The 24,517-nt window shown below is 34.7% G+C and overlaps 1 protein-coding gene across 6 annotated transcripts in view; it reads right to left on the bottom strand.

Annotated features, from left to right (window-relative positions):
• Positions 1 to 462: 462 nt before the first annotated feature.
• The window catches only part of FMN1 (formin 1), a 188,912-nt gene continuing 164,857 nt past the window's right edge, over positions 463 to 24,517 (bottom strand). For all 6 annotated transcript variants that reach the window (XM_017742015.1, XM_017742018.1, XM_017742017.1 and 3 more), the window contains 4 exons: positions 23,417 to 23,468; positions 20,162 to 20,311; positions 11,018 to 11,102; positions 463 to 9,961 (listed from right to left, as the gene is read on the bottom strand). In XM_017742015.1, the coding sequence (XP_017597504.1) occupies positions 9,917 to 9,961; positions 11,018 to 11,102; positions 20,162 to 20,311; positions 23,417 to 23,468 (332 nt within the window). In that variant the 3' untranslated portion in view covers positions 463 to 9,916. The remainder of the gene's footprint in view (positions 9,962 to 11,017; positions 11,103 to 20,161; positions 20,312 to 23,416; positions 23,469 to 24,517) is intronic.

Raw genomic sequence — 24,517 nt, 5'->3', positions numbered from 1 at the left:
TTCCCTAGAAAACAGAATACAAATATTAATGTCTGAAGACATGGATGATACAAACCTCTGAGATACTATTTTGTTATGATTTTGTGGGCAGTATGGTCTGAGTTACTGAAAAGCTTTTCAATATTAGACATCTGGAAATGAGACAAGTAGCCAAAAGTGGGATGAGACCTAAAGGAAATCTACATCTTCAGACGTGTGCAAATTGTTACAGCTGCAACCCCCCCCGCCCAAAATACCTTCAAGAAATTGACATCAGTAAGGTAGATATTCAAATTCCTTGCAGATCTGAGAAATACTGTCTTTTCTAATGACCACAATGAACCTGGGATATTAACTGTATCAGTAAAGCAGTGTAAATAAGAGAAGTTATTTAGACAGAATTTTTCAAACAGAGAAACCTACAGTATCCCAGTAATATATTTTCCATACAAAAAAGACAATTGAAAAAATTATCAAAAATACTGAGGAGGAAAATATAGTCTTTTATTTACAGTCAACGTCTCCTTAAGGATTTAGTTTAAAAATAAATACTGCATCCCACTACAGTAACTTTTACAAAGTCAATCATAGCACATCTTGGTTTTGAGAAAATTATACTTTCAGATACACAGTAGAAACACACACACACACACACACACACGCACACACATAATTACAATGTGGAGGGGGGAAAAAAGCACCTGAATCTATTTAGCTTATTCTTTTAAGACATTTATAAGATACTTAATCAAGAACTACTCAAAGGAGTTTAATTCCTGAAAACCAAAAAACATCTAAACCGTATTAATATTCCATTACTTTTGCTTTACAGATTGTAGAATGATAAATGCAAAGTTGATTTAAATTCAAAGGGCAGCAAATATATAATCACTGAGTGTATTTGCAAACATTCAAGCAAAGCTATGATTTTATTAAAGCAAATCCCATATGGACATCAGAGACTTAAATGCTGTTATGTCTGTGAAACTTGCTAGGTACACATAGAACATTAACAGCATTGCAAGAGAATTTACCATTTTGCTACATCTTCAAAGAGAAGTTAGGCAGCCAAAGAAGCCTCTCTTTTGATGATTTTGAGTCATATGGAGAGAAGAGAGGGAAGAGTACCAACAATAATAATGTTCAACAGCGCAAATATTTAACTCAAAATTATTGGAAAAAAAAAAAAGAGTTAAATGAAAGCTGAAAATCATACTACAGTCCTACTAAAAACACTTTCCAGTGGTCAAGTCTTGATTTTTCACATAATATTATTTCTCCATTTTTGCCTCCTGTTAGTTCTGAATATGGCAAGGCTTTTAGTGCAGAGAGCAACAGCTAAGTACAATGGCAGGGCCCACTTTTGTTCTTGAGGCTGATATACCCCCCACCAAAAATAGTGTCATTATACATATATATTTCTTAAAATATATGGTTCTGTTATTTCTGGGGAACATATAGTCAGTTATCATCTGGGCATTCACAGCTTTGCTGAAAGCACCTACAAGAAACAGTGCTTTTATCAACTCTCTGTGCAGAGTTCTTATCCAGTCCCATCTGCCATGGAGCATGAGTCTTCCTTTGCAACAGGTATCACTGGTGTCAAAACTGATGCAATATGACAAGCACATTTAATTTGACATAGCTTTTCTGAACTTGACACCTAAAAATCTGTTAAATTTCCTTCTCAAGTCTCTCCCTTTTCTGAGCTATATGGAGATGAAAGTGTGTTGTTCAGTCTACATGCCTGATGAGCATGCACACAGATTATTTCACTTGATTATTGTAGCACTCAGGCCCCCTTAGAAGCTCGTCCAAGACAAGGCAGCTTGACTGTCTGATACAGTATCATCTTTTAATTAAACAGAGTCCAAACAAACCCAAAAGAACACTTTAATAGGAAGTTACATGAGGATGGACTTCTTCAAAAGCAAATCCACAAGGAAGATATAGTGAGGTTTAATACTGTTGTTTCAATGGCATTGCAACATTTGCATTCTAGCTATGTTTCTGAGTATTTTTACTTGGCCCCTGCATAAATAATGGAAAATATGTGTAAAACACAATGCCAAAACACTCAGATGCATCTCCCCTATCACACATCTGGTCTTCCATGAAGCAGAAGTCGATTATGTAACTAAATGCACAAGTTCTGTCTCTGACTACTTGGAGAGATGGGCTTCCTGCGTGTAAAATGCTACGTAACAGAAATGCATGAAAACACTGTATCAATTATTTAACTCTATGAAATGCCATCGTGTTCAACTCAGGTGAATTACAAAGGTTCAGCTTGTGTGTGATAAAGCCATACTGGTCTTTATTTTGGTTTGGAGGTTAATTGACTTCTTCTCACCCAATAAGTGATCTTTTTCTTAGACATTTAGCAACCAGACATTCGGTAACCACGTGACTTTACTTTGAATAAAAGAGGAAGATTGAGGAATTACATAACCTGGTGAGGAAAAATGGTGATAGGAGAGGAGTTCTCCATGCCAGTTTGCTGAATTTGAACTTTACAGGGAATCTTTAAGGAATGGTAATACTTGAACCTCCTAATGTCTTTACATCCCTTCTAAAACACACTGGACTGTAACACAAAAGAAATAAATTAGTAGAATGAGAAAAAAGTGTTGTTTTTATGTGGAATGAAATCAGTTTTACTTATTCATCTTCCTGTCAGATACAAAAGAAATCTAGAATAGAACTGTTTTGATTAATTACAAAATGGTATCCTCCCATGTAAAATCTAGAAGATACCCACAGCACAAAAAATCACCCTGATAGAAAAGAAGAATTATAAGAAGAAGAACATGGCTTTTATCCAGTTTATAGTGATTAGCTGCTAATGGCAATACATCCCTAAAACTACAACTAAGAAGTATCAGGTGCTATACAGTATCTATGTTAATTTGCTGACTATTGGTGCTGCAAGCTGTAGGAAACAGTGCTATAGCCATAGATTGCTACCCAGTTTCTGCAATTTCTATAACATATTGTTTGTGGATAGCTGCTCAGGATGATCATTTGTTCGACGACAATGGAATGTATTTACAGCACGCCAAATGAGAAAGTAGAAGTACTGAACTACAAGCTTGGTCCCTCTGGGAGAAGTCAGAGAGAAAATATACCATTTAAAGTACTCAAATGCATAATTCAGAGATTGAAAAATCATCTTGTGGAAGATTAAAAAAAATTAAAGGAACATTATCAACCAGTGAACAGATATTACAGGTCCTTTTTCTAAAGTCACTTGAACTTCTCCTATGAGGATGCCATGTGTCGGTACCAATACAGGACATGAATCTCAGTCTGTCAGTACTCTTCAGGTCTTTGAGATTACCAAATACATTACAGTTTAATGTCTATCACAAAAACATCCTGACATTATTAGTATTATTTTGTGCCCCAGTTAACTTCTAATTGCAGTGAAGACTATAGTTATCAGTGACGACAGAATTTTATCAGGCCCTATGACACAAGTACTAGTTTATGATTAAGAGAGGCTGAGAGGGCAGATCTCATGGCAGCTAAACTCATCTCTAGGAAAATATGAATGTTCCTGCTAGGACAACAGTGGGAAACCTCAAACACAGCTGTCTGTCAGGACTCTGATGATGGATTGCTCTTTCAGTGGTTTTTGTAGTCAATACTTTACTGGTCACAGCAAAATAAAAGAGAATATATAAGGGATTCTGCTCATATCAAGTAATCATATGATCAGTAATAGGCACAGAATGATGTTCACATACATGAATGCAGCATTTCTGAAATCTGTAGAACCTAATGAGTAGATACATACAACTCTACAAAATTTTTGCTAGCTTTTAGCTTTTAGCTGCTAGCTTTGAACTTAATCTGGAAATACGGATATGATCTCTTTACCTTTTGAAAATCAACCATTTACATTATTTTCCAGCCTCCCTTCCAGGAGTCCCCCAGGGCAATCTGTGCTCATGGAATTCTGCAGTGTTAAGTCCTGAAAAACATACTGTTAGAAATTGATGGCTAAAGCAAGGATGCCATGCCAACAGCCTTCTCCTTCCTCCAAAAGAACTCCAAAACTTTTGCAGGCAGATCCTACCACAGAAAAGAAATCATGTCCCAGACTGGGAGAGTTCAGTACAGTTTTCCTAACAGGATTCTAAAAGATTTTATCCAGTCCCATGACCCCACGGTGTTCTCTATGGATATTTTTTACTGTGTGGGCCAGAGGAATACATACGTAAGTAAAACTGCATGCATACATAAGCACTATCAGCCTCTATAAAAAGGCTTCTTATTAACTCAGTATTAGCTTGTTGAAGGTGAAATTGAGGTGAAATAGTATGAAATGAAATTAACCAGAAATATCTAATAAAAAAAAAAGAAAGTGCAGCCTTTAATTTAGTCTGAGATGACACCTGGTAGAAGGAAATCACAGGAAATGCAATGCTGTTCCACACTAGGCAAAGGTTATGTCACTTGATAATGTCCTCCCAGGAAGGTGGAGCACTCTGTCACTCTTCAGCATTTTTACTTCATTGCTGCTTCAAACATATATTATCTTATATACAGTGCCTAAATTTCACTAACAGGTCCTAATTTAAAAGCTTGAATTCTATGAGGTATCATATCAAAATCATTTCAATCCAGTTGAAGCTTGCAAAATTTTGTAAGATAGTATTGTTTAGGTGTACCACATTTTCAACAAGTGGAAAAGAATCAATTTTAGTAACGTTGTTAAAAAAATATTTTTAGATTGAGAAAGTTGTTTAAAAAAAACCACAAGAGAAAGATCTTGCAGGCATTTTGAAAAAAACTTGCAAACCCAAGTATTTTTGAAGAGTTCTACCAGTTTTGCTTGCACAACTTCTGAACTTTAGATCTCTAAAATAGTTGGATAAAATTCTTACGGTTTAAACCTTACTGAGCAGTGGAAATCTTTGGTAATGGTATCAGCAGGTCATATCTAATAATTCACTAACAGGAGAGACACTTATTTAAATCTGGCACCACGCTAACTGTACCCAAGGTAAAGTCTCTTGCATATGCTCAAACCTTTGACTACTAAGGAACTAGGGTTTCTATGATTCTGGAATTTCTCACTGTGGAATCCAAAATGCCAGTTTTCTCAGACCTAGCTTGGGAATCTCCAAAACGGTGTTGAATTTCAGAGCAAACAAGTCTGCTGTCTTGTTAATACTGTAAGATGCCTCCAACAAATGTTAATTATTAATAACTTGTAATATAAATATTTATAATTTGACAGTGGTTTCCTGCATTATGTTGTTCTACACCACACTATGTGCAGTATTTTAATTTCAAAATCACAACACAGAGCTCTTTCATCTTAGATAAGAATATTCCATTACTGATAGGAAAAATACTTTATTAAGTCTTTTACATACTTATTATTACGTTTTTCTGTCTAGAGGAACTATTGGAACAGGTGAATCAATGGATAGGGGATGCAACTTGGCTACACTTGAGCCAAATAAGCTATATTCGACTACACAGACCTTTCAGAAAAATGTTCCATCCTGATTTGGAAACATCAGAAAATGGAGAAACCACAGCTATCTTTGCTAACTTCTTCCAGTGGTTATCAGCCTCAATACTAATAGTTCATTGCTAATTTTATCTGATTTTTATACTGTTTTGTTATATTTTTCCTTGTTGGTGCAACGAAACATGTAGTTCCTGGTATTTTTCTCTCTTTGAAGTAACTTATTGACTATAATCAAGTTAACTTTCTTTTTTAATTTTCTTTATATTTATATGCAAATACATAGGCTTACCTTCAAATGAAGAATGCCAAAGAGAACTCTTCAGACTGGAAATCCTGAAATTCTCTAACTGGCATTAATAAATTCCAAAAGTGTTAAAGGAAGAAAAAAAAAAAAAAAAAAAAGAAAAAAAAAAAAGAAAAGCAAGATCCACAACAATATTGAACAAGACTGAGACAAGGCCAAGAAGGGGCAAAAACTAGGTGAACATGATTTTCTGAAATTGCATGCTCAGATGGGTGCCTAAACACAGATGGAGGAGATGAATATTTCTAAATTATACATTGTTTCTGAAATTCCACATTCACACAAGATTAAGGCACCCATTTTTAAGATAGTGAATTGAAGCAATGAAGAAATAGTATTACTAAATAAGTGTTACACAGTCTTCCACTGCCCCATGTTCAGCTGGGAAAGATATTCAGATCTAAGAAAAGAACTGCTGTCAATTTACTGGAAAATAAGGGTAATAAGAACCCTCTCCACCACATGGAAAACAAAATACTTTATTCATGTTTCATGCAGAGAAAAAGCCAGACTGGTCAGAGATAACCTGGCTGTTTATATCTGGTTGGAGGAGATATCCTCAGCAATTCAGAAAGGTTGAAATCTTACAAAAAATGTATCCTTCCTACAAGTGTTTAAGATCCTCAGTTATTTTTATCTCTGCTTACTGAATATTCCACCTATTCTACTTTAAATTTCTATATATATAAAAACTGAAGATCACAGTTTCTGTTTTAATGCAAAAAATTCTAAGTTAAATATAAAAGTCTAAAATTCAATCTATACATTTACAACCCTATGATAAAACACAAGGCAAAACAATTGCATGGGTTAGTCATGGCAAAACACCTGGGTAGTTTTCAAAGTTTAGTAAAATCATAATGAAAAAATAGTTTCTATTGTAAGATCTCGAAGACACTAAAAGGTCTTCCATTTTAAAACTAGCAAGTGGTAGTGTTGTAAATAATGTAAAGGGCACTTAGCAGATTATTATCTACTCACCTAGACAGAATTCTTCCTAATAATTCGATTTATAAATCAGTACTGTAAATTATTTTTGTGGGTAATAAGCACCTAATGAGTAACATGGGTTTTAATAGTGCTTTGCTTTGCAGTCTTTGAGAAGCTTGGCAGTAACAGAAGAAATGAAAACAAAACAAAATTCCCCCTCTTAAGCTACATCTACTTCATGGTCACAGAAGAGACTTCTGTGAAGTGTTGAGGTATTTTAAGTTACATAGACCAGAAGATTGTACCTGTCTAGCTATTGCTGCTTGGCTTGAGTCCACTCTTCACTTTTACTTCCTTGACAGCAATTTAGGCATGTACCAGAGACTTCTGTTCTATTCCATCTTTATAGTTTCTTTCTTTTCTCCTTCTCTCCTTTTATTCTCCCCAAACTAGGAAGCTCAAGGTAAAGTGAGGCATCAAACTAAAGCTTAAAGCTTAAAACATAACGTTTGGTGACACTTGGTGACCCCAAGATGAACGCTGGTTGAAGCATATTTGTTATGCCTGGAGCATCTACAGATTTCATAAATAAACAGGTTATGTATATATATCTGTAAATATCTCCTCTCCAATACAAAATTTTAGTTAAAGCCAGCAGATATACCATTGTGGCTTCAATCACTGTCTGAAGACCCTTGTGGGTATCACTAAGGGGGGTAAGTGTGATATTTAGCTGATGAATTCCATCCAGGAGTCTTAAAGTCTTAAGAGAATGAGTCAAACAGTCTAGGTGTATTCTTCTATTGATTTAAAAATAGTTTAACTAGCAGTAAAGGATTTAAGTCATGGGTGAAGCTGGAATCAGAAACTCTGACGAGAGGAAAATCAATAAAATTGAAAATTACGAAGAAACAAGGTCCTGTGCTATATAAGTTTTGAATCTTCTAAAAAATAGCCTTAATTCACAAAACCTACGCAAATTGATAATCTGAAAAAAGAATTATAAATCTGATCAAGGAATGCTTTAAATGAATAATTTTAATTTTAATCCCTTTTTATATACATTTTTCAACATTTTAAAATGAAGTCAATTTGAACTGAAAAATGAAAATTCACATTTAGAAATTTTGAAACAGGATATTTCAATAAGTTAAAACCTTTTTTCCACAATATACTTGTAATAGGAATTTTCAAGACCATCCTTTTTCACAAACAGTGCTGCTCTTGTTGAATGATACTTCAAGTAAAACACTACATTGAAAAATCCTCAGTCAAGTCAAATGGCAATATACACTATCTTCATGATAGATAGAAAACTATATCAAAAATAAACACTGTTTGCTTAAACACTCATCAGAATTGCCTTGCTTGCTATTGTTCTTTGGCTTTTAAAGGCATTATTGCTCCTCTTGTTTATCACTAATAGTATTTGAAAGAAATGTACTTCACCTAGTTAGTGGAAGACAGACTACTTAAATCTTTGGAATTTTTTTTCTCTGCAATGGGACTAGTCAAACTACAAATCAAATTATTTTTGCTGGCACAATATTGACTGCTTTCATAAGAATCATAAGATTCTTACACATCTTGAGTGTACCTGAAGCAGGTAGGAACTCCCAAACCTACAAGAGAATCTTGAGTCCTTTGTTTTTATTTATCCAGGAATGAGAGAGATACTAATTTAAGAAACCTGCAGTGAAATCTCAAGTTAATTTATGAATAGGTCTCCACAACTGCTATTTTCCTTAATATAAATGTACACTGCTAGGGATTACTTTGCCTAGGTTTCATCTCAGTCTCTCTATCAAATTTGCTGTACGACAACTGATGTCTGTCTCATGTATATTCCTTCCTGTTTCAAAGAAAAGGCCTAACGGTTTTCCCCTAATAGCTTTTTGCACCTTTTTGCTTCACCTAATTTCTCTTTGTAACCAACTTCATACACCATTATCATAAAGTCAGTTTCTCTCTTGTGGACAGCAAGCAGAATCACTTCTCTGTTTTACCTTAAATTAACTTTTGCTTCAAGATTTCTCCTCCTGAGAATCCAAATCCTTAAAATGCAGTAAAAATCTTCAAGTAATGGTAGATATTCAGCAGGGTTATTTTCAGGCTCTGCTACTTTATGGCAATGGTTATAATGTTACAGGAGGACAGTAAGACCCTGCTATTTCTTTCTCAAGTTTTACTTATTATATTATGTATATATATATAAGTATATATGTATATAAATATATAGGTATGCTGGACACATTCTTCATACAAATATAGGGGGACAAGAGCAGGCTGCATAATGTATTTTAGAGTGAGATATTTGCTGTTTAGAAGCAAGCTTTCAATGGAATTAAAAGTTAAATATTTAATGGCAAATGCGTAACTTCATGGAGAGATATTATTGTATCTTAATGAATAATGACCTATTAGCTCATCACTTTATGGAATTGATATTTGCAATATATACTGAAATAAAAATATACATTTTATCATTTTTTCTTTTGAAGCTCAAAATTTAGGAAATATTAGATTAAAACCATAAAAATAATAGATCAGTTATGCCATCAATCATAAAACTAAAGAATTTGAGTATTTCTTTTTATGTGCAAAATATTGTTCCCATTTCAATGAATGGCATAAGCTGAAGTTTCTATAAAAATATTTATAGTAAAATACAGCATGAATCTATAATTACATTTAATCAGTTTTAGAAAGATGTATCCAATACTTAGATACTGTAAAATTGTTTAGAATCAGTCAATTTTACCTCAGTTACTGCTGAAGTAACAAAAAGCATGATGCAATAGACCTTTGTGAACTGAATGGCATATTTGCTTTCATCTACATAAAGCCCTGTAAATAACCTACAGGTTGTTAGTCATAACTTAACTCAGCATCCAAAATGCTCATTTTAGCTCTTCCATATTAATACATTATGCACAGAATATTTTAATTAACCATTAACAACAAGATGCATTTTAAGCAATGTAAGGAAGAGTTACAGAAAATAATTTTGACTTCCCATGTAAAAGCCTTCTTAGAATTCCCTCCATTGACCATACATACAAACCCCTCTGAAGGAACTCAAAAGTCTTTAATGGATTGCCCTGGGATAGATCAGCAAAGCAGAATTCAGTATCTAACATAAGGTGCTTCTTGGGCCATGGGTGTAGTAAAGCATCATGCAAGGTATGAAATCACTCCATTGTTTTATTCTTCTTTCAGTTGGCAGTCACACTGGCTTCCTTCTGACGTAGTCTTTCCTTCTGTTAAAGAAAAAAAAGAAGAGTTTTATTATAATTCTTGTCTGTAATTTTCCATCTCCTCTCAAGTTGCCATGAACATTTGGTCTAGAATACGGAGAAACAAGTCAGTTACTGTTTTCTTTAATTAAAAAATGCTTGGAGCACTCAAAGAAGGTGTAAAACCAGTTCATTACTTACTGTGGAAAAGCTGAACTTGCTTTAGCTACATACTTGTCAAATACTGTGTACCTTTAAAAACACACATCTGTGAAGACCAGTGCAGCTAGAGAAAACCAGATACATTTCAAATTCATGTGATTCTAATACCTTCTTGTGTCTGGAATGGTTTCTCCTGACATAAAGGCTCTAATTTAGCATTATCTAGATGATCTTGCTTAATGACCTCTTCCCCGATGAGTGTAGTCATTCGTATCTCTGCTGCCTGATCTGCAACTGATATGCTCTGCTGGGAATGGAAATAATAGACTGATTCCTCGTGTACATTTCCTCCCTTAGTCTCTTGCCTTGTAGAGTTTGAGAAATTCTGGTCTACCCTATGTGCCTTGCACACAGACAAAAAAAGGATTTATATACACCGCAATTTATTAGACGTCTTACTGTGTTGTATCAAAAACACTTGTGTACAGCAAGGAATAAAATGGGGATTTAATCCCTTCTATCACTATTCAACAGAGAAACAAGATTTTTAAGGTTTTGAAAAAAACAGACACTCCAGCCATTGGACAAATATATGCAGTGTGCTTCAATGCACTTTGAAGCACGGAAGAAAATACAAGAGACTACAGTACAAGGGAAGAAGAAACCACAAAAGCAGCTCTTTTTGTTATCTAAAATAGCAGAACCATGCTTAGGCACAACTGAACTAAATTTTAAACATAACTGTTGGACTACCATAGGGCATAAGCTTTAACATTTCTCCTTGGAAGAAAATCACTCTGCTGCATTTAAACTAAGAATACTACACTCTACAACAACAGTAGAAACCAGCCAGTATTCTGAATGACAAGAATGGTGTCACAAAACCCCTTCAAATGTTATATTGAAACCAGATCATACCAGGCTAGCTGTAGGATTGATTTTCTTCGTTTCAACTTTCTTCTCTGCAGTTAACTTGCTCACTGATTGCTGAGCGACTTTAATTCTGAAACACAGAAAAGATGTCATTAGATTTGATGAAATGAAGGGTGTTCTGGCTCTGCTTGGTATATAATTTGTGAGAAGCCCCACCAGTAACTTTTTTTAGGCACATTAACCCAAAAGCTACTATTTCTATTCAAAGGCACTTAATAAAGTACCAAAAGTAGATCAAAGTACATTTTCAAATGGAGAAAATCAAAAGCAAAAGGACAGCCTGTCTGTATTGCTCACTGAAAATGTCATCAGGAAAATTATTTCTCTGTTCCTGCAGGATCTGGATTTTATGGAGTATCTTTCCCACCAAAAAAGCTGTGGTATCAAGGCAAAAAGATCCTCCTCTGAAAAAAAACAAGAGCTAGCTGGCCTAATCTGTTGTACACATCGAATATGCTATTTTAGCAGGCCATTTGCCAGGCTACACATTATATTTTCTCTGAAAACCTTGAAAGGAAAGCATCTGCCACTTTTTCCCTAATGTTTTCCGTGTTGCTTTAGATGGCATTGACTGACCAGCCTCACTGATGTGGCAATAGAAGGTACGAGAGGTTCTTGTCTCAGGGTAGTTTAAGCTGTCTTGTGTACAGCTACAGACTAGTCTGCCAAAAGTACTGTAGAGACGAGGGGAAAGAAGAACACAAATCTGATTCCTCTGCTTCTTGCCTTTTGCTCTCAGGGTCTTGCATACAGAACCCTTCTTTCTGTGGGGATTTAACAAGAGCCCAATGAGGAGTTTCATCAGGAGGAAAAGGAGAAACGGAGAATTAAAGGGACTTGATTCTCCTTGTATGGGCTGGAAAGTGCATGGGAAATTATGTGCTAAACAGTGATGAAAAGGAAAGAAAATTCTTGGCACTCCTAACAGAGGATCTGCCCAGTGCTAAGTGCCTCTATAATACTGATGGTACATACACCTACTTTATAATTCTATATGCAAAATGCTAAAGCAAAGAGGTTGGGAGTGAATTTTTACAAGCAAGGGAACTCAGAAAAGCAATTTTCAATAATATACACCAAGTCAGTCGTTTACTAGAAGCAACACATTTCTTGGCATTCTTGAACTGAAAAGTTCTACTTTCTTCTCCTATTCAACTTTTTCCACTGGCAGAAATAATTGCTATGGCCAGTCAAAAAGTATTTAAAATACCATGTCCAGTTCAAACCACTTTCGACACACTCAATTTTTGAGGAATTTTGGAAGAAAAGCAAAAAGGAAAGTGGATCATAGCTGCAATTACTAATGTGTACTTCTTTGCTGTAATACTAGCAGCAAGCTAGATGCCTTTTAAAATACAGAACACATTCATAAGTTCATTACTGTCTTTATCAGTGTTGGAAATGTTATCAGTGTTGGAAACAAAAATTTCTTCTCTAGGTATTTTAGCCTCTACTGGATAGTTCCTGGTGTTGTCTCGCTTTCCAGTGCTTAAGAAGAGGAGGAAACAGTTACACTACTTTCAACCAAACTTATTTTCAACACTGTTTAGCTACAACTAAACAAGCTGTAACTACAACCTCAAATATGCACATACGAAATTCTGTATATTTTTTAAATACAGCTGGTATATTTTTAGAACTTAGTGTTCCCTGTTTCTACATGTAAACAACTATGTGACAACACACCATTCCATCTTTTTATTTTTGTTAATCTGCACAGTTTACTTCTTAATGCTGGATGACTGCACCCACTGGACAGCATGCTATTCCTCACAGCTACAACGCTTATGCAGAGATGATGATGTATTTCAAGACAGTCTTCACGTTCAGCAGAATCACACCAAGTGATCAGCTTCTAAACTCTTCCCTATTTTGAGCACATTTTCTATTTGATCACATTCTTGCTGGTCCTAGAAGCGTTTTCAAATAGTTTTAAAATGTCTGGAGTCCACACTTTCATCCAAAGGGAGAATTACAGGGATTACAAACTTTTAGACTTAAAAAGAAAATTATGCCTGTCACTGATTTAGGCCTATCTCTGTGTATTTTATGGTATATTTGCACTATTTCTAGGAAACCTGGATTTTTAAAAACAGAATGAATAGTCTGGAATACAAAATAAAAAAACTCACTAACAGGATTTGAACCATGTAGTATCTGGCTCATAAAAATGACAGACTAATTATGTATTACACTTTGACCTCCTAGGGAAAAAAGTCATCACTAACATAAGACTGATGAGGAGGCACTATCAGAACTGTACTACATAATTTAAAAGGAATGTAATTTTTTGGATTTTTTAAAAATCATATGGCTAAACTTCAGGGAAGTTTTTAGCCTAGTAATTACATCAGTGAATCAATACTCTAAAGGTGCCTTATAAACAAAAATACTTCCTTGTTAAACATAGATAAGCTACTAGTACTGGCTATTGTGTTTGGAAGCACTATACTTGAAATAAGAAAAATGAAATCATATGAAAACTATCCAATTCAAAAATCACAGAAGTGGCTAACAGCAGAAGTTTAATTTTTTAAATTGTTTTCATTAAAAAAATCCTAAATATGAACACATATCATCCATTAAAAGCTGTGACAGCCTTCCAATGAAACTTACAAACACTCACAACTGTTCTTTACCCACGTCCAGCTCTGGACTCCTTAGCAGAGGAAAGACATGAACCTGTTGGGGCAGATCTCGAGGAGTGCCACAAAAATGACCAGAGGGCTGAAAAATCTCTTCCGTGAGGAAAGACCGAGAGAGCTGGGCTTGTTCAGACTGGGGTACAGATGGCTTCAGGAAAACCTTCCAATACTTAAAGGGGGCTTTTAAGAACGATGGGGACAAACTTTAAACAGGGCCTGTGGCAAAAGGAAAAGGGGCAATGGTTTTAAAATAAAAGGTAAATTTAGATTAGGTTTTTACTGTGAGGATGCTGAAACAGAATCAAGCACTGAGATGGAGGGCCACAATTTACAGCTCACAGTGACAAGGACAGTTCTGGACAGAGAGCACTTGAGAGGACAAACAGACCAGAAAGGATGGTAGAGTAGCTGAATCACAACACAAAAGACAAAGGTAACTGCACACTGGAACAGATTGTCCAGAAAAGTTGTGGAGTCTCCCTCACTGGAAATATTCAAGAACCATATGGATGCAATCCCATGCCATGTCCTCCAGGATGACCCTGCTTGAGCAGGTGACCCACTGTGGTTCCTTCCAACCTGACTGATAGGCTAACCTAGCAAGCAAGCATGAGGCAAAAACATTATGGAATGCAGGTCAGTTAAGCTTTCAAATCTGATGAGCCGCAACATGGATGTGTTTGAAAGAAAAGTTATTCTCCTTCAACTGTGATCAAAAGAAGTCAATACACATTAATGAATAAAGAGGATGTGGCGTCAATCTGAGCAGTACTGCACATTATCACACAATACGGAAAAAATATTGAATTAAATTATCAAAACTATGTATTTTTAAATATGAGAACCATGACTCCACTACTGCACATGTATCCTTACTATAATTAATGGGAATGTAATTGGTTTTTTCCTGCCTCTATGTGGCAGGCGGTGTCTTCCCCTGTAAACTGGATAAAAGCCAGGCCTCTTAAATTATAAGTTATTAGTGAAAAATAAAGATATTATTTTTATTCAAAATTACTTTTCTTTTGGACCTAGGGATGCAGAAACTTAATCTAAACATAAGCTGTATTTATTATAAAAGAGTTTCCTTTGTAAGCTCAGGAAAATAAGTTGTTTTCCTTACAAGCCAGGGACCAACCAGATAAACTGATTATCATTTTCACCTCTGCTTTCCACTCAGGTCAGACAGATGGTGGCGTGAAGTGGCACATTCTACCCTCTGAAATTCCCCTGTTAGGAAAACCAGAATTCATTGTAAATGAACCAATTGCTATTCATGTTCTGGCTCTGCTGTTGTGTGACAACAGAGACCAAATTATCTGGTTCTCTCTCAGCTTCTCAATATTCTGGAAAATCCATTCTTTTTGCTTCTACAGTTCCTTTCACGCAGCTGGCAGGTTATATGGATAGCTGTGGGTTATGAAATAGCTTGGAATGACAGTTCTGTGCCACCTGAACTTCCCATGACTACAAGTTTAAACTTCTCCCGTAAAACTGTTTTGGCATAAGAAAATGTTGTGCAAACAAAATTTCAGATATGGGTGGAGATGAACAAGTGAAGGTAGCTACAGTCAACATCAACTGTTCAATCTAGAGCCAAGCTGCATACCCAGTCCAGATCCTTAACACAGCTGAACAGTGACTTACTTCCCTTAGGACTAAGAAGAATCCCCAGAGCTCAAATTCCTTTCATGTGTTAAATGCCTTTCTACTCTCAGTCCTATTTCTGTATTCAGCTCATCAACTAAACCTCAAGTCACAGCACCATCTCCTGAAAACAGTTAGCCCATGGAATATAAGAGGTTAGGTTTCAGCCTCAAAATTTTAGAAGACAGATGTCTGTGTATTACCTGGCCTGGCAGATGATTTCACAGAGTACTTGGCTAGCTTTAAAATTAGGAGTCTTATACCATACTATGAAGTTTGAACATTGCCACTTCTACTACCATGTTGTACAATACAATTGCCTATCAAGCCTTCAGGCCTGTATCTTCTGGAAAGAACTTGGTCATTACTGATCAAATCTTTAAATGAAATTGCATTTAGAATAAATGTTCACTAACTAAATCAGTACAAATACAGTAAAATGTATGATGCCAGTGGATTTTGTCATCAAACCTCAAAGTGCCAGTATGTTTGATATGTTTGGTTTTTTCCTGGATCTACTGACAGTGGTTTATCTATATAAAGTGAGTGAGAAATTTTATCCATGTAGTCACAAGGAATAAAAATTGATTTTTATGATTTTAGGAAAGCTGGTACATAAGAAAAACCGATAGGAAGAAAAGGGCTACAGAACAAAAATACACTTCAGTACATCTGAGATGGCCACTGGCAGATACTTACGAGTATATAAAGACAGCAAAAGCCTACAGTGATAATCCCCAGAATGGTTTTGCAGCTGGAAACTCTTCATGTGTAAATCCCTCATAGATTTTTCTAATATAATTTTGTATTGTCACCATTTGGAAGGAATGCAAGCTTTTGCCATCTGTGACTTCTTGTGACAAAGTGTTTCTATTTTCAAGAAGAAATATATAAGTCTGTTCCTTAAATAATGATCATGGTCTTCTCCAGCTATTGAGACAAATTTTGGTTCTGTTTCTGATTTCTGACCTATTTGTATGCATATTCAATCTGAAAGAGATTACTTCATCCAGTACAGTAACCATTGTAGCGATCTTATCTTTGCAAGTGTCAGATGTGAGTTAAATTAAGACCAGTAATTTCTTTCCTATTCAATCCTTAAAGGACAACAGGCATAAACACATTATTAAAATCTTTGTCACAATTCTTTTGCAAAACATTATCACAGTTTGTGATGAAACTCACTGCAAACTACTAGTATTTCTTCTGTATTTGTACTTCTTCCCTTTTTCAAACTTGTCTAGGATGTTCTCTTAAAATGTAATTTAACACATCTTGAATGCTCTAATAGATTTATGGATGGGCATTCATATATATATATATGTACAATGGATTTAAATTTTTAAAAATACGTATTTGTTTTGGTTCTGAATTCATAGACGTGCCCACTGCAAACAAAATTAGTAGTTTAAGAAAAGGAAGTGACAGTGGAAATATATGCAATCTACCATGCTGTAAGTGCTTTATTGCCAAAAACTCCAACCTTTCTTTTATTCTTCAATTCAGTTATCATCTTAAAATTTCATAAACAGAAAAAAGCATAAAAGCAGTTGATGTACCTGAATGCATACAAATTGTAAATTATAAAGCTGTCAACAACAAAACTGTATTTTGATGCAAAACAGCACAATAAAAACAGTTTCCAACATTTGGTACATTTACACTAAGCTGTTCGTAACAGATGAAGATGTGATTGTCAAAGCAAATTTTATTTCATTGTACTTAAATTTTGGTATTGAAGGGAAAGTAAAATATCATCATATTCCTATCAAGCATATGGTTTGGAAAATTGTTTTCATTTTATCCCTATAGTCATTTATGCATCATATAATACTGTATCATATCATATCATATCTCATATCACAGTTTGTTATCTATCTGTAACTGTGTCTTGCATTCCTAAATGGTGTGCAAATTTTGTCCAGGCAAGAGACAATGACTCAACTATATTTTGCAGGCAGCTAATTTATTTTCATGGTAGGTTAAATGCAGGGCAGCTCAGTTGAAGTGTTTTCTTTACTTTAAGAAAAAGTCTCATAGAAATCTCATTAGATTTCTACAGTTGTGTTACATTTGGGAGCCAAGTAGCTTCAGACAAAACACTCTTTGCAGCTGAGACTGTCATTTAGTTAAAGACAACACTCTTTTTTTCCTGAAATTCGGAGATTTTAAAGTTTTCTGTTATACAACACAATGTAGGTAGTTTGGAGTATAAAAATTTTTATTTTTGTATCATTGATCTTTTGACCTATTTTTACTACTATTAAGTTTAACCTAATCCATTTTTAATGATTTCTTTGAATGATAATTCTGTATAATTAAAATTTTAATTTTATGTGTCATATTTCTTGAAAGACAAACTACAATCCACTATTAACATTCCTATATAAATGTACAGAAACAAACAAACAAACAAACAAATAAATAAATGTGACAAGCTAACTCATACACATTTTACATCGGGTTTCTTCAGTTCCTGAAATTTGAAAGGCAATCCAGTTGGAAACATATTCACATAATGATATCAATGCTTCAGTTTCAGAACCTAAGTTTGAAATTACTGACTTACATTGATGTTTCTTCCTCTTTAAAATTTCCTTCAAAACAAAATAAGGGTTCACAATAAAAAGTTCTGTTTTCTTTTTTTTAAATTAAATTGCAATCTTTAAAAATGCACAACAAATAGTGCATCCAATTAATTAGCCAGTTAAGGAAGACAGCTGTCCATTCCTGTCATTCTAAGGTTTTTAGTTACCAATGTGCACAATGACTCTTAGCTTGCTTTCAAACTTTTTTGGACAGCAGTTCATCAACTCTTAGTTTCATACTTTGTTATCCGGGACCCTTAAATGGTCATGACTTTACAAGACATTTGCCAGGTGATGAGAAAAACTTTTCCACCATTCTAATCTATTGATTTCATGATGTTCTTCTTTTCAGTGGCACAATACAAAACAATTTAGGATGATGAAAACAGCTCTTCTGTCATTCTAATTTACTAATTACACAAGGCTCCTCATTTTAACAGCTCATTGTCTTGATGAATCACCCAGATTTTGAATGTAAAGGACAATGATTTGTCCTTTTGAGACTAACAAAGCTTTGTAAAAATAATTTGAAGTGAGCTCTGAAAAACAGTCTATATGATCCAGAAAGTGTAAGCACTTTGAAGTATTACAGTAACTGGTGCTCTACATTCTACTGGTATTGCTTTACATTGAACGTGAATAAAGGCATCCATCAGAGGAACCGATGATTTATTTGTTCTGTGTTTTTATTTGTAGATTTGATTGATTTAACAATTAAACCACAAGAAATTCTCACCTTCACACCCAAGTATGAAGGCACAAAATTTAGCAGTCTACTTACAATGATTTCTTGATTATTTCAAGAAAGTAAGGAAATTATGTACTGTTAAAACACAAGGCATTTCAAATCAATTTATTTGAAGGGATTAGTGAGGTGCTAGTTACAAAAAAAGGAAAGGATGTATAGTCTGGATTTTTTTTTCCTTGGGTAGTTAATTTCTATTCCTCCTAACTGCTTTTGGAATAAAAATAAGTCATGATTCAGCAGAAAATATATCCCTGAGATGATCTTTATCATGACCATAGCTATGTGCTGGGGACTGTTTATTTTACACAGTTTTTAACATGTAAACCAAATTTGTGTATTGATCTAGACACAAGGAAACAAAAGATTCTTTGCAAATGTTTGCAGTTGTCAGCTTCCAAAATCAATCAATAAATGATACAAAAAGCTACAACTTTCATGTGTTTTAAAACCATATGATCTGTAAAACAATGTTTATAAGGTTGACAATTGAGAATTCCTAACTTCTACATCTAATCTAGTCCTTCAAAAAGTCTACTTTACATGAACTTAAAGGCCCCAGTGATTTGGAGCAAAATGGAAAATGCAAATTTAAATGAGTGTACTACTTTTGCTGGTACTTTTAAGGACATTTTAATCTAAATCTCTGTCAATTTGGAATAAGCACCCGAATTTAAATTTCACACTGAAAGTAATTGCTCCTTTTTCTTCCAAAGCACGACTACATTACCACTCTAGGTCTTTACAAATGAATTGTGATATGCTGAGCATGATGAACTTGTAATAAAATTGCTTTTTTGTGTAAAAGATTTTAAGCTTCTTTAAGAAAATCAAGAAAAGAGCATGGTGAGTTTGTAGTAGAATGGCTTTTTTATGTAAAAGATTTTAAGCTTCTGTAAGAAAATTAAGAAAATAATTGAAGGTTTTAGGTTTTTGGGTTCTTTTACTCTAACTAATAAAATCAGGAGACTGTTGTGAGATCTAGCGGCAAGTAGTTTGATGTCCTCAGCAGGACACCAAAAGTCAGAAAGTAGTGCTGTAAATTCAGTGTGGGGCTTCGACACTATGCTAAGTGTGGCCTGAATCTCTGGGGCTTCTCTTTGATGCAAGTGCAGTATATTAACTGGAAAAGCATTCACTTTTATTTGTCTGTACTGTCTGCGACAGCAATATCGCCTCATTTAGGCTAGTTCAACATGAAAATGCACAGAGAAGCAATCTGTTATAAATTAGCACAGCTCCCCTTTCATTTTACTAGCTAGTAATTGGAAGGGGTTACAAAAGTGTAATTTATCAGATTATATGTGTTTATCTTTTTGTGGGGACAGCATGCCTTTGGTGAATTTTCCTACGCACCCTGAGGGAATAATCTTTCCTTGATGTCCATTAGATCTGAAAGAAAACAATGACGCCTGTGAAATATAGGAGTATAATTTGTTGGGTTTGAGAAGCAGCAGTTTCCCAGACATCTAAAATGGTATTAATGACTTTATTAGAACCTTACCGTTCCTTGGAAATGCTTTTGCTTTCTCGTTTCCAAATGGTCTTGAAGTCACTGCAGAATTCGTACCACACCGTGAAAACGTAGTTTGGTGTGATCTCCTTCTCGCCAGGCTTTGGCTTTATCCCAAAGTATCCCACTGTTTCTTCAAAGCTGCAAGGGAGGGGGAAGAAAAAAAACAGTCAACGTGTAAGCCCACTGGGGAAACAGTTTCTCTGATTTAGTAGTCAAGGCTGGTAATTACCATAACTTCCCCTTAGCCTTGGAAATTACACAGCAATCCATGTTAAGTATAACTAACCTTCCAACACCCACCTCTTTTCCAGAGGATAACTTACAGTTGCACAAGCCACCATAGGGATGTGTCACGCTGGCAAATCACAGGCATTCAATTATAACAGGTAAAACTTAGCTTCTTGCATTACAGGAAATGCTATAATATATCTATTTCATTTTATTCTGCTACACTCCATGAAGATCTTATTCTCCCATTTATCTTTACTGAAGGACTATGTAAGTGTCACATGTCAAGTCAGGAAAAAATCTCCAGGTTTGGTTGAAAATAATCTTCTAGTATTTAGGGAGAATTGGGAGTGGCAACAACCAAGCCACAGACAGTGCCAATACTCAGTTTGCAAAGGTTTTACTGAAAAGAATCTCCTTCCATATGTGTCAATAAACAAATAATTAATTTTACAAAAATACACTGCCAAAATTTAAATGCTTGAAAAAAGATTTATAATGGGGCTTTTACTGAATTGCTAAACAGCTGGATATTTTCAAAGTATTATTATATCACAGATAATACTTCCAAGAGCATTTTAACTCAATGTACATTTTTAACCTTTATGACATTATTTTGTATAGATAAAATTAAACAATCCACATGACTAGGTACTTATATAAATAAAAGTACGTTCGCTTTTGTTGAAGTTGAATCACTTTTCCCTGCAAAGTAGATGCAACAATGCTGAAACATTTGGTGATATTTATTAAAAAGAATGCTATAATTTAAAAGTGAAGGTAAAAACATATTTAAAAGTAAGTAATTTTTCTTGAAATAATCATTTTATTGAATCAAGAGGAAGTTATAGTCTTCTTCAGATTTGCAAGTAAGTTCTAAATCTAAACACAGCAGGTGTAAATCTTGAAAATAAGTAATTTTAAAGACCTGTAAGGAGTCTCCAACTATTCAACAGATGTTAATGTGAGCCACGGATGCAGTTTTGTCATCTTTCTTAATTTATATTTGCATAGTCCACATTGCATGATTTCATATGGAACTACCAAGGTTAGGCTCAAGGTTTTTTGACATAGCTTGAAATTAAAGCTCTTTAGCTAGGCTTGAAGAATAGAAAGTACCCATCAAAAAATAAAAAAGTTATCCCTCCAAAATAAAGGAATATATACTCTGGATGCTTCAAAAAGAAGCCTGGATTTTAGCCACATGAGCCAATATACTCTGGGTTTTTCTCTTTGATACTTTAAAGATATAAATGGATTCTAGACCATGCTGAAGAACATCGCATATTGTTCAAGGTGAGCAATTAATACAATAGTTTTTTTAATCCTCATATGTGATAACCTTTAACCTTTTACATTTCTTACATAGGTTTTGCATGAAACATTTAACTATATTTCAAGATAATGATGATCCATATTTAAAGACTCACAATGAAATATGTGTGTAAAGGCCATAATATTCAGAGTTAAAGGGTCCTGTGGTGACAGTATGAGGAGAAAATTAAATAAATAAGTAAATAAATAAATCTAATACGGCTTTAAGTATCTGTGTAAAACATTTTGGTTTTCAAATTCTAAAAATACTAAAATACCTTAGTCATAATTACATGGTTAAAACTATTTATTGTCTACTGGGCAATGTAATTTGCATTACATTCACTTGGGTCAAACACTCCTCAGCTGTTTATAGCACTCTGACTGGGACAGCTGAGCCAAGAGCAGCAAGAACAGAAACTCTTCTCAGGTTTGCTTTATGTAACAGAAGCCCCAGGAACATCATGCTCTCTTCTTCCTAACAGAACCATTCACCATCCCAGTAGGAGTGTGCAGAGGTGGGATCCTGAAATCCTGCACAGTCTCTCTAGACTGCCTTCATTCTGACACTTCTCATCCTCTCTTCCTTTCTTTGTCAGCCTGTCCCCCAGGACTATTCCTTTGCTTTCACCCACCTTAATCTGGCTTCCTGGGCTACTTTCTGCCTTTCCAAAGTAGTAATTTAAAATACTGAATGTTTAGTTAGCAATTAAAAAACCCAAACTCTGTGTTGGACAACTAATTCCCTAAGTCAACTGCAAATTAGGTGCAGATCCATACCCTGAGGAGTCTATTCTACTCTAGAAAGGCTACAAAGCAAGCAGAGTATGAAGGAGCCCTGTGCAAAGAAACTTAGGCTTGTAGCTAAGTAGAACCAGTCAGACACTCTTGAAACGAGGAGGTAAAGCCCCAGCTGACATCAGCCAGTTGTTCATCCAATTTAAGCATCTTCTGCAAGCAAATGGGAACAGTTCACCTAAGACCTGAACTGCATTTGGGAAGTGGCTATCTCCCTTTTCCTGATTGCCTATGAAAACTAACGTAGGTATCTCAGGTGGAGTGACCACAGGCTGAGAAAAGTACAGCTAAAATCCAGATTACCACAGATCTGCCTTTAGTGACCATGAAGAAAAAATATTGATACCAAGTTAAAAATTAGTTTACCCCAGTTTATTTACAGCAGGTCCATAGCTAAGATGGATGCTTCACTCTCACAAAACTCTAATTTCGTAAACACAAAGTATTAGTAATATTAACTTACTGAATTTTTACTGTCCATCTATAAATCAATTAATCACTTTCCATACTTTGACTCCTTTGGCCTAAGTGAGGCACAGATATTCAGGCAATAAAAACATTAGGATTTCAATGGTTTCTTAGGCAATTGAATGCTATATACTAAGTGCTGAAAATGTTCAGTGATGATGAAATACATTTTTACGTCACAAAGTAGTTAATCAGTTATTTATATACTGTGTGAAACCCCCATTCAGTTCAATGCTGATAGTAATGAAAACCTCAAACAGTACACTGTTGGATAAAAACTCAAACGAAGTTTTTCCTGGAAGATTACATAAGAGATTTTCAGAAAACATATTACTTCTTTGAAATACAGATCCCTTTGCCATTTAATATAATTCCTAAGTTCAATGATATCTTTGACCAAAACAAACTGTTAGAAAACACTAACAAAAACCTTACCATTTTTGAGCATTTTCCAAACTGTTCTCTTCTTTTTTCCGTTCTTCTTTAGCTGCCAATGAAAAACATTTTAAAGGTATAAATTACCATCTTACTGTTTCAGAGATCCCACAGATGAAACAAGCTCTTATTTTCAAAACTGCATAGTTTGTATACTAAGTATAATAAAAATGGTAAACACTTGCTAATTTTCAATTTTTATTTATTTCTTGTATATAATGAATGTTTCTACTGTACCAATATTGGATTTGAAAAGTAATTTAAAATCCATATTATAATATATAATGTTAGGCATTATCGAACAAAATGTAAATAATTAAACTTCACTTTCAGATTTTTTAAAAAGAAAATAATTAAGTTGTGTTTGTTTCTTTATTGTTGTAGACCAGAACTTGCAAACTTAAACCTGCTTCTGCAGCATAAATAATTGCAAGTTCAACTGGAATTGAACAGGTACCAAACATAGTTAACACAAACTCTTCCACAGAGCTATCACATTTTGTTCTGGAAGCTGGAAAGTGAAAACACATGTACTAAATTTTAAACGTATGGCATGTACATGATTTTTTTAAAAAAAATCAGCCAAGAGTTCGAAATACAGTTAGTTAATCTGAGCCCTTCTGTTACAGAATGCTCACATGAACTGCTTTAAAGGATTTCATTTTCAAAAGATAGGCATTCTCTACTATTGAAAATGTTTCCTGACCTGGATACTCCAAGTCAAACCACTACTTTTTGTTGATCAAGCCTTCTTAATACAGAGGTGCAACTTCAGCTCCAGCAGAATAACACATATATAAAATAATACTATTGTGGAAAAGTTATTCCTACTCCACATTAAAATAATCCTGTAAGTGGTAACGTTAATAGAAACAGAATTGAGAGACTTTTTTATACAAAGATACAGAACTTCATCTTTTTGCCTCTCCGTCTACAGGAGTGCCTGGTTGAAATACAGTCACAAACTTGAGTTCACAGACAAGGCCATTGCGTAATTTGTCCTGAATGACTCAACTTCATTATAAGACTACTGACAAAGAGGTTTGTACTATGATAGTTAAAAACAAAAATAAAAATTGATTGCTTCAGCACATTTGCTGC

This window comes from Corvus brachyrhynchos, unplaced genomic scaffold, assembly GCF_000691975.1.
Source record: "Corvus brachyrhynchos isolate BGI_N302 unplaced genomic scaffold, ASM69197v1 scaffold115, whole genome shotgun sequence".
NCBI lineage: Eukaryota > Metazoa > Chordata > Aves > Passeriformes > Corvidae > Corvus > Corvus brachyrhynchos.
The sequence above is the reverse complement of the archived record's forward strand: the minus strand, read 5'-3'. Positions and strand labels throughout refer to the sequence as shown.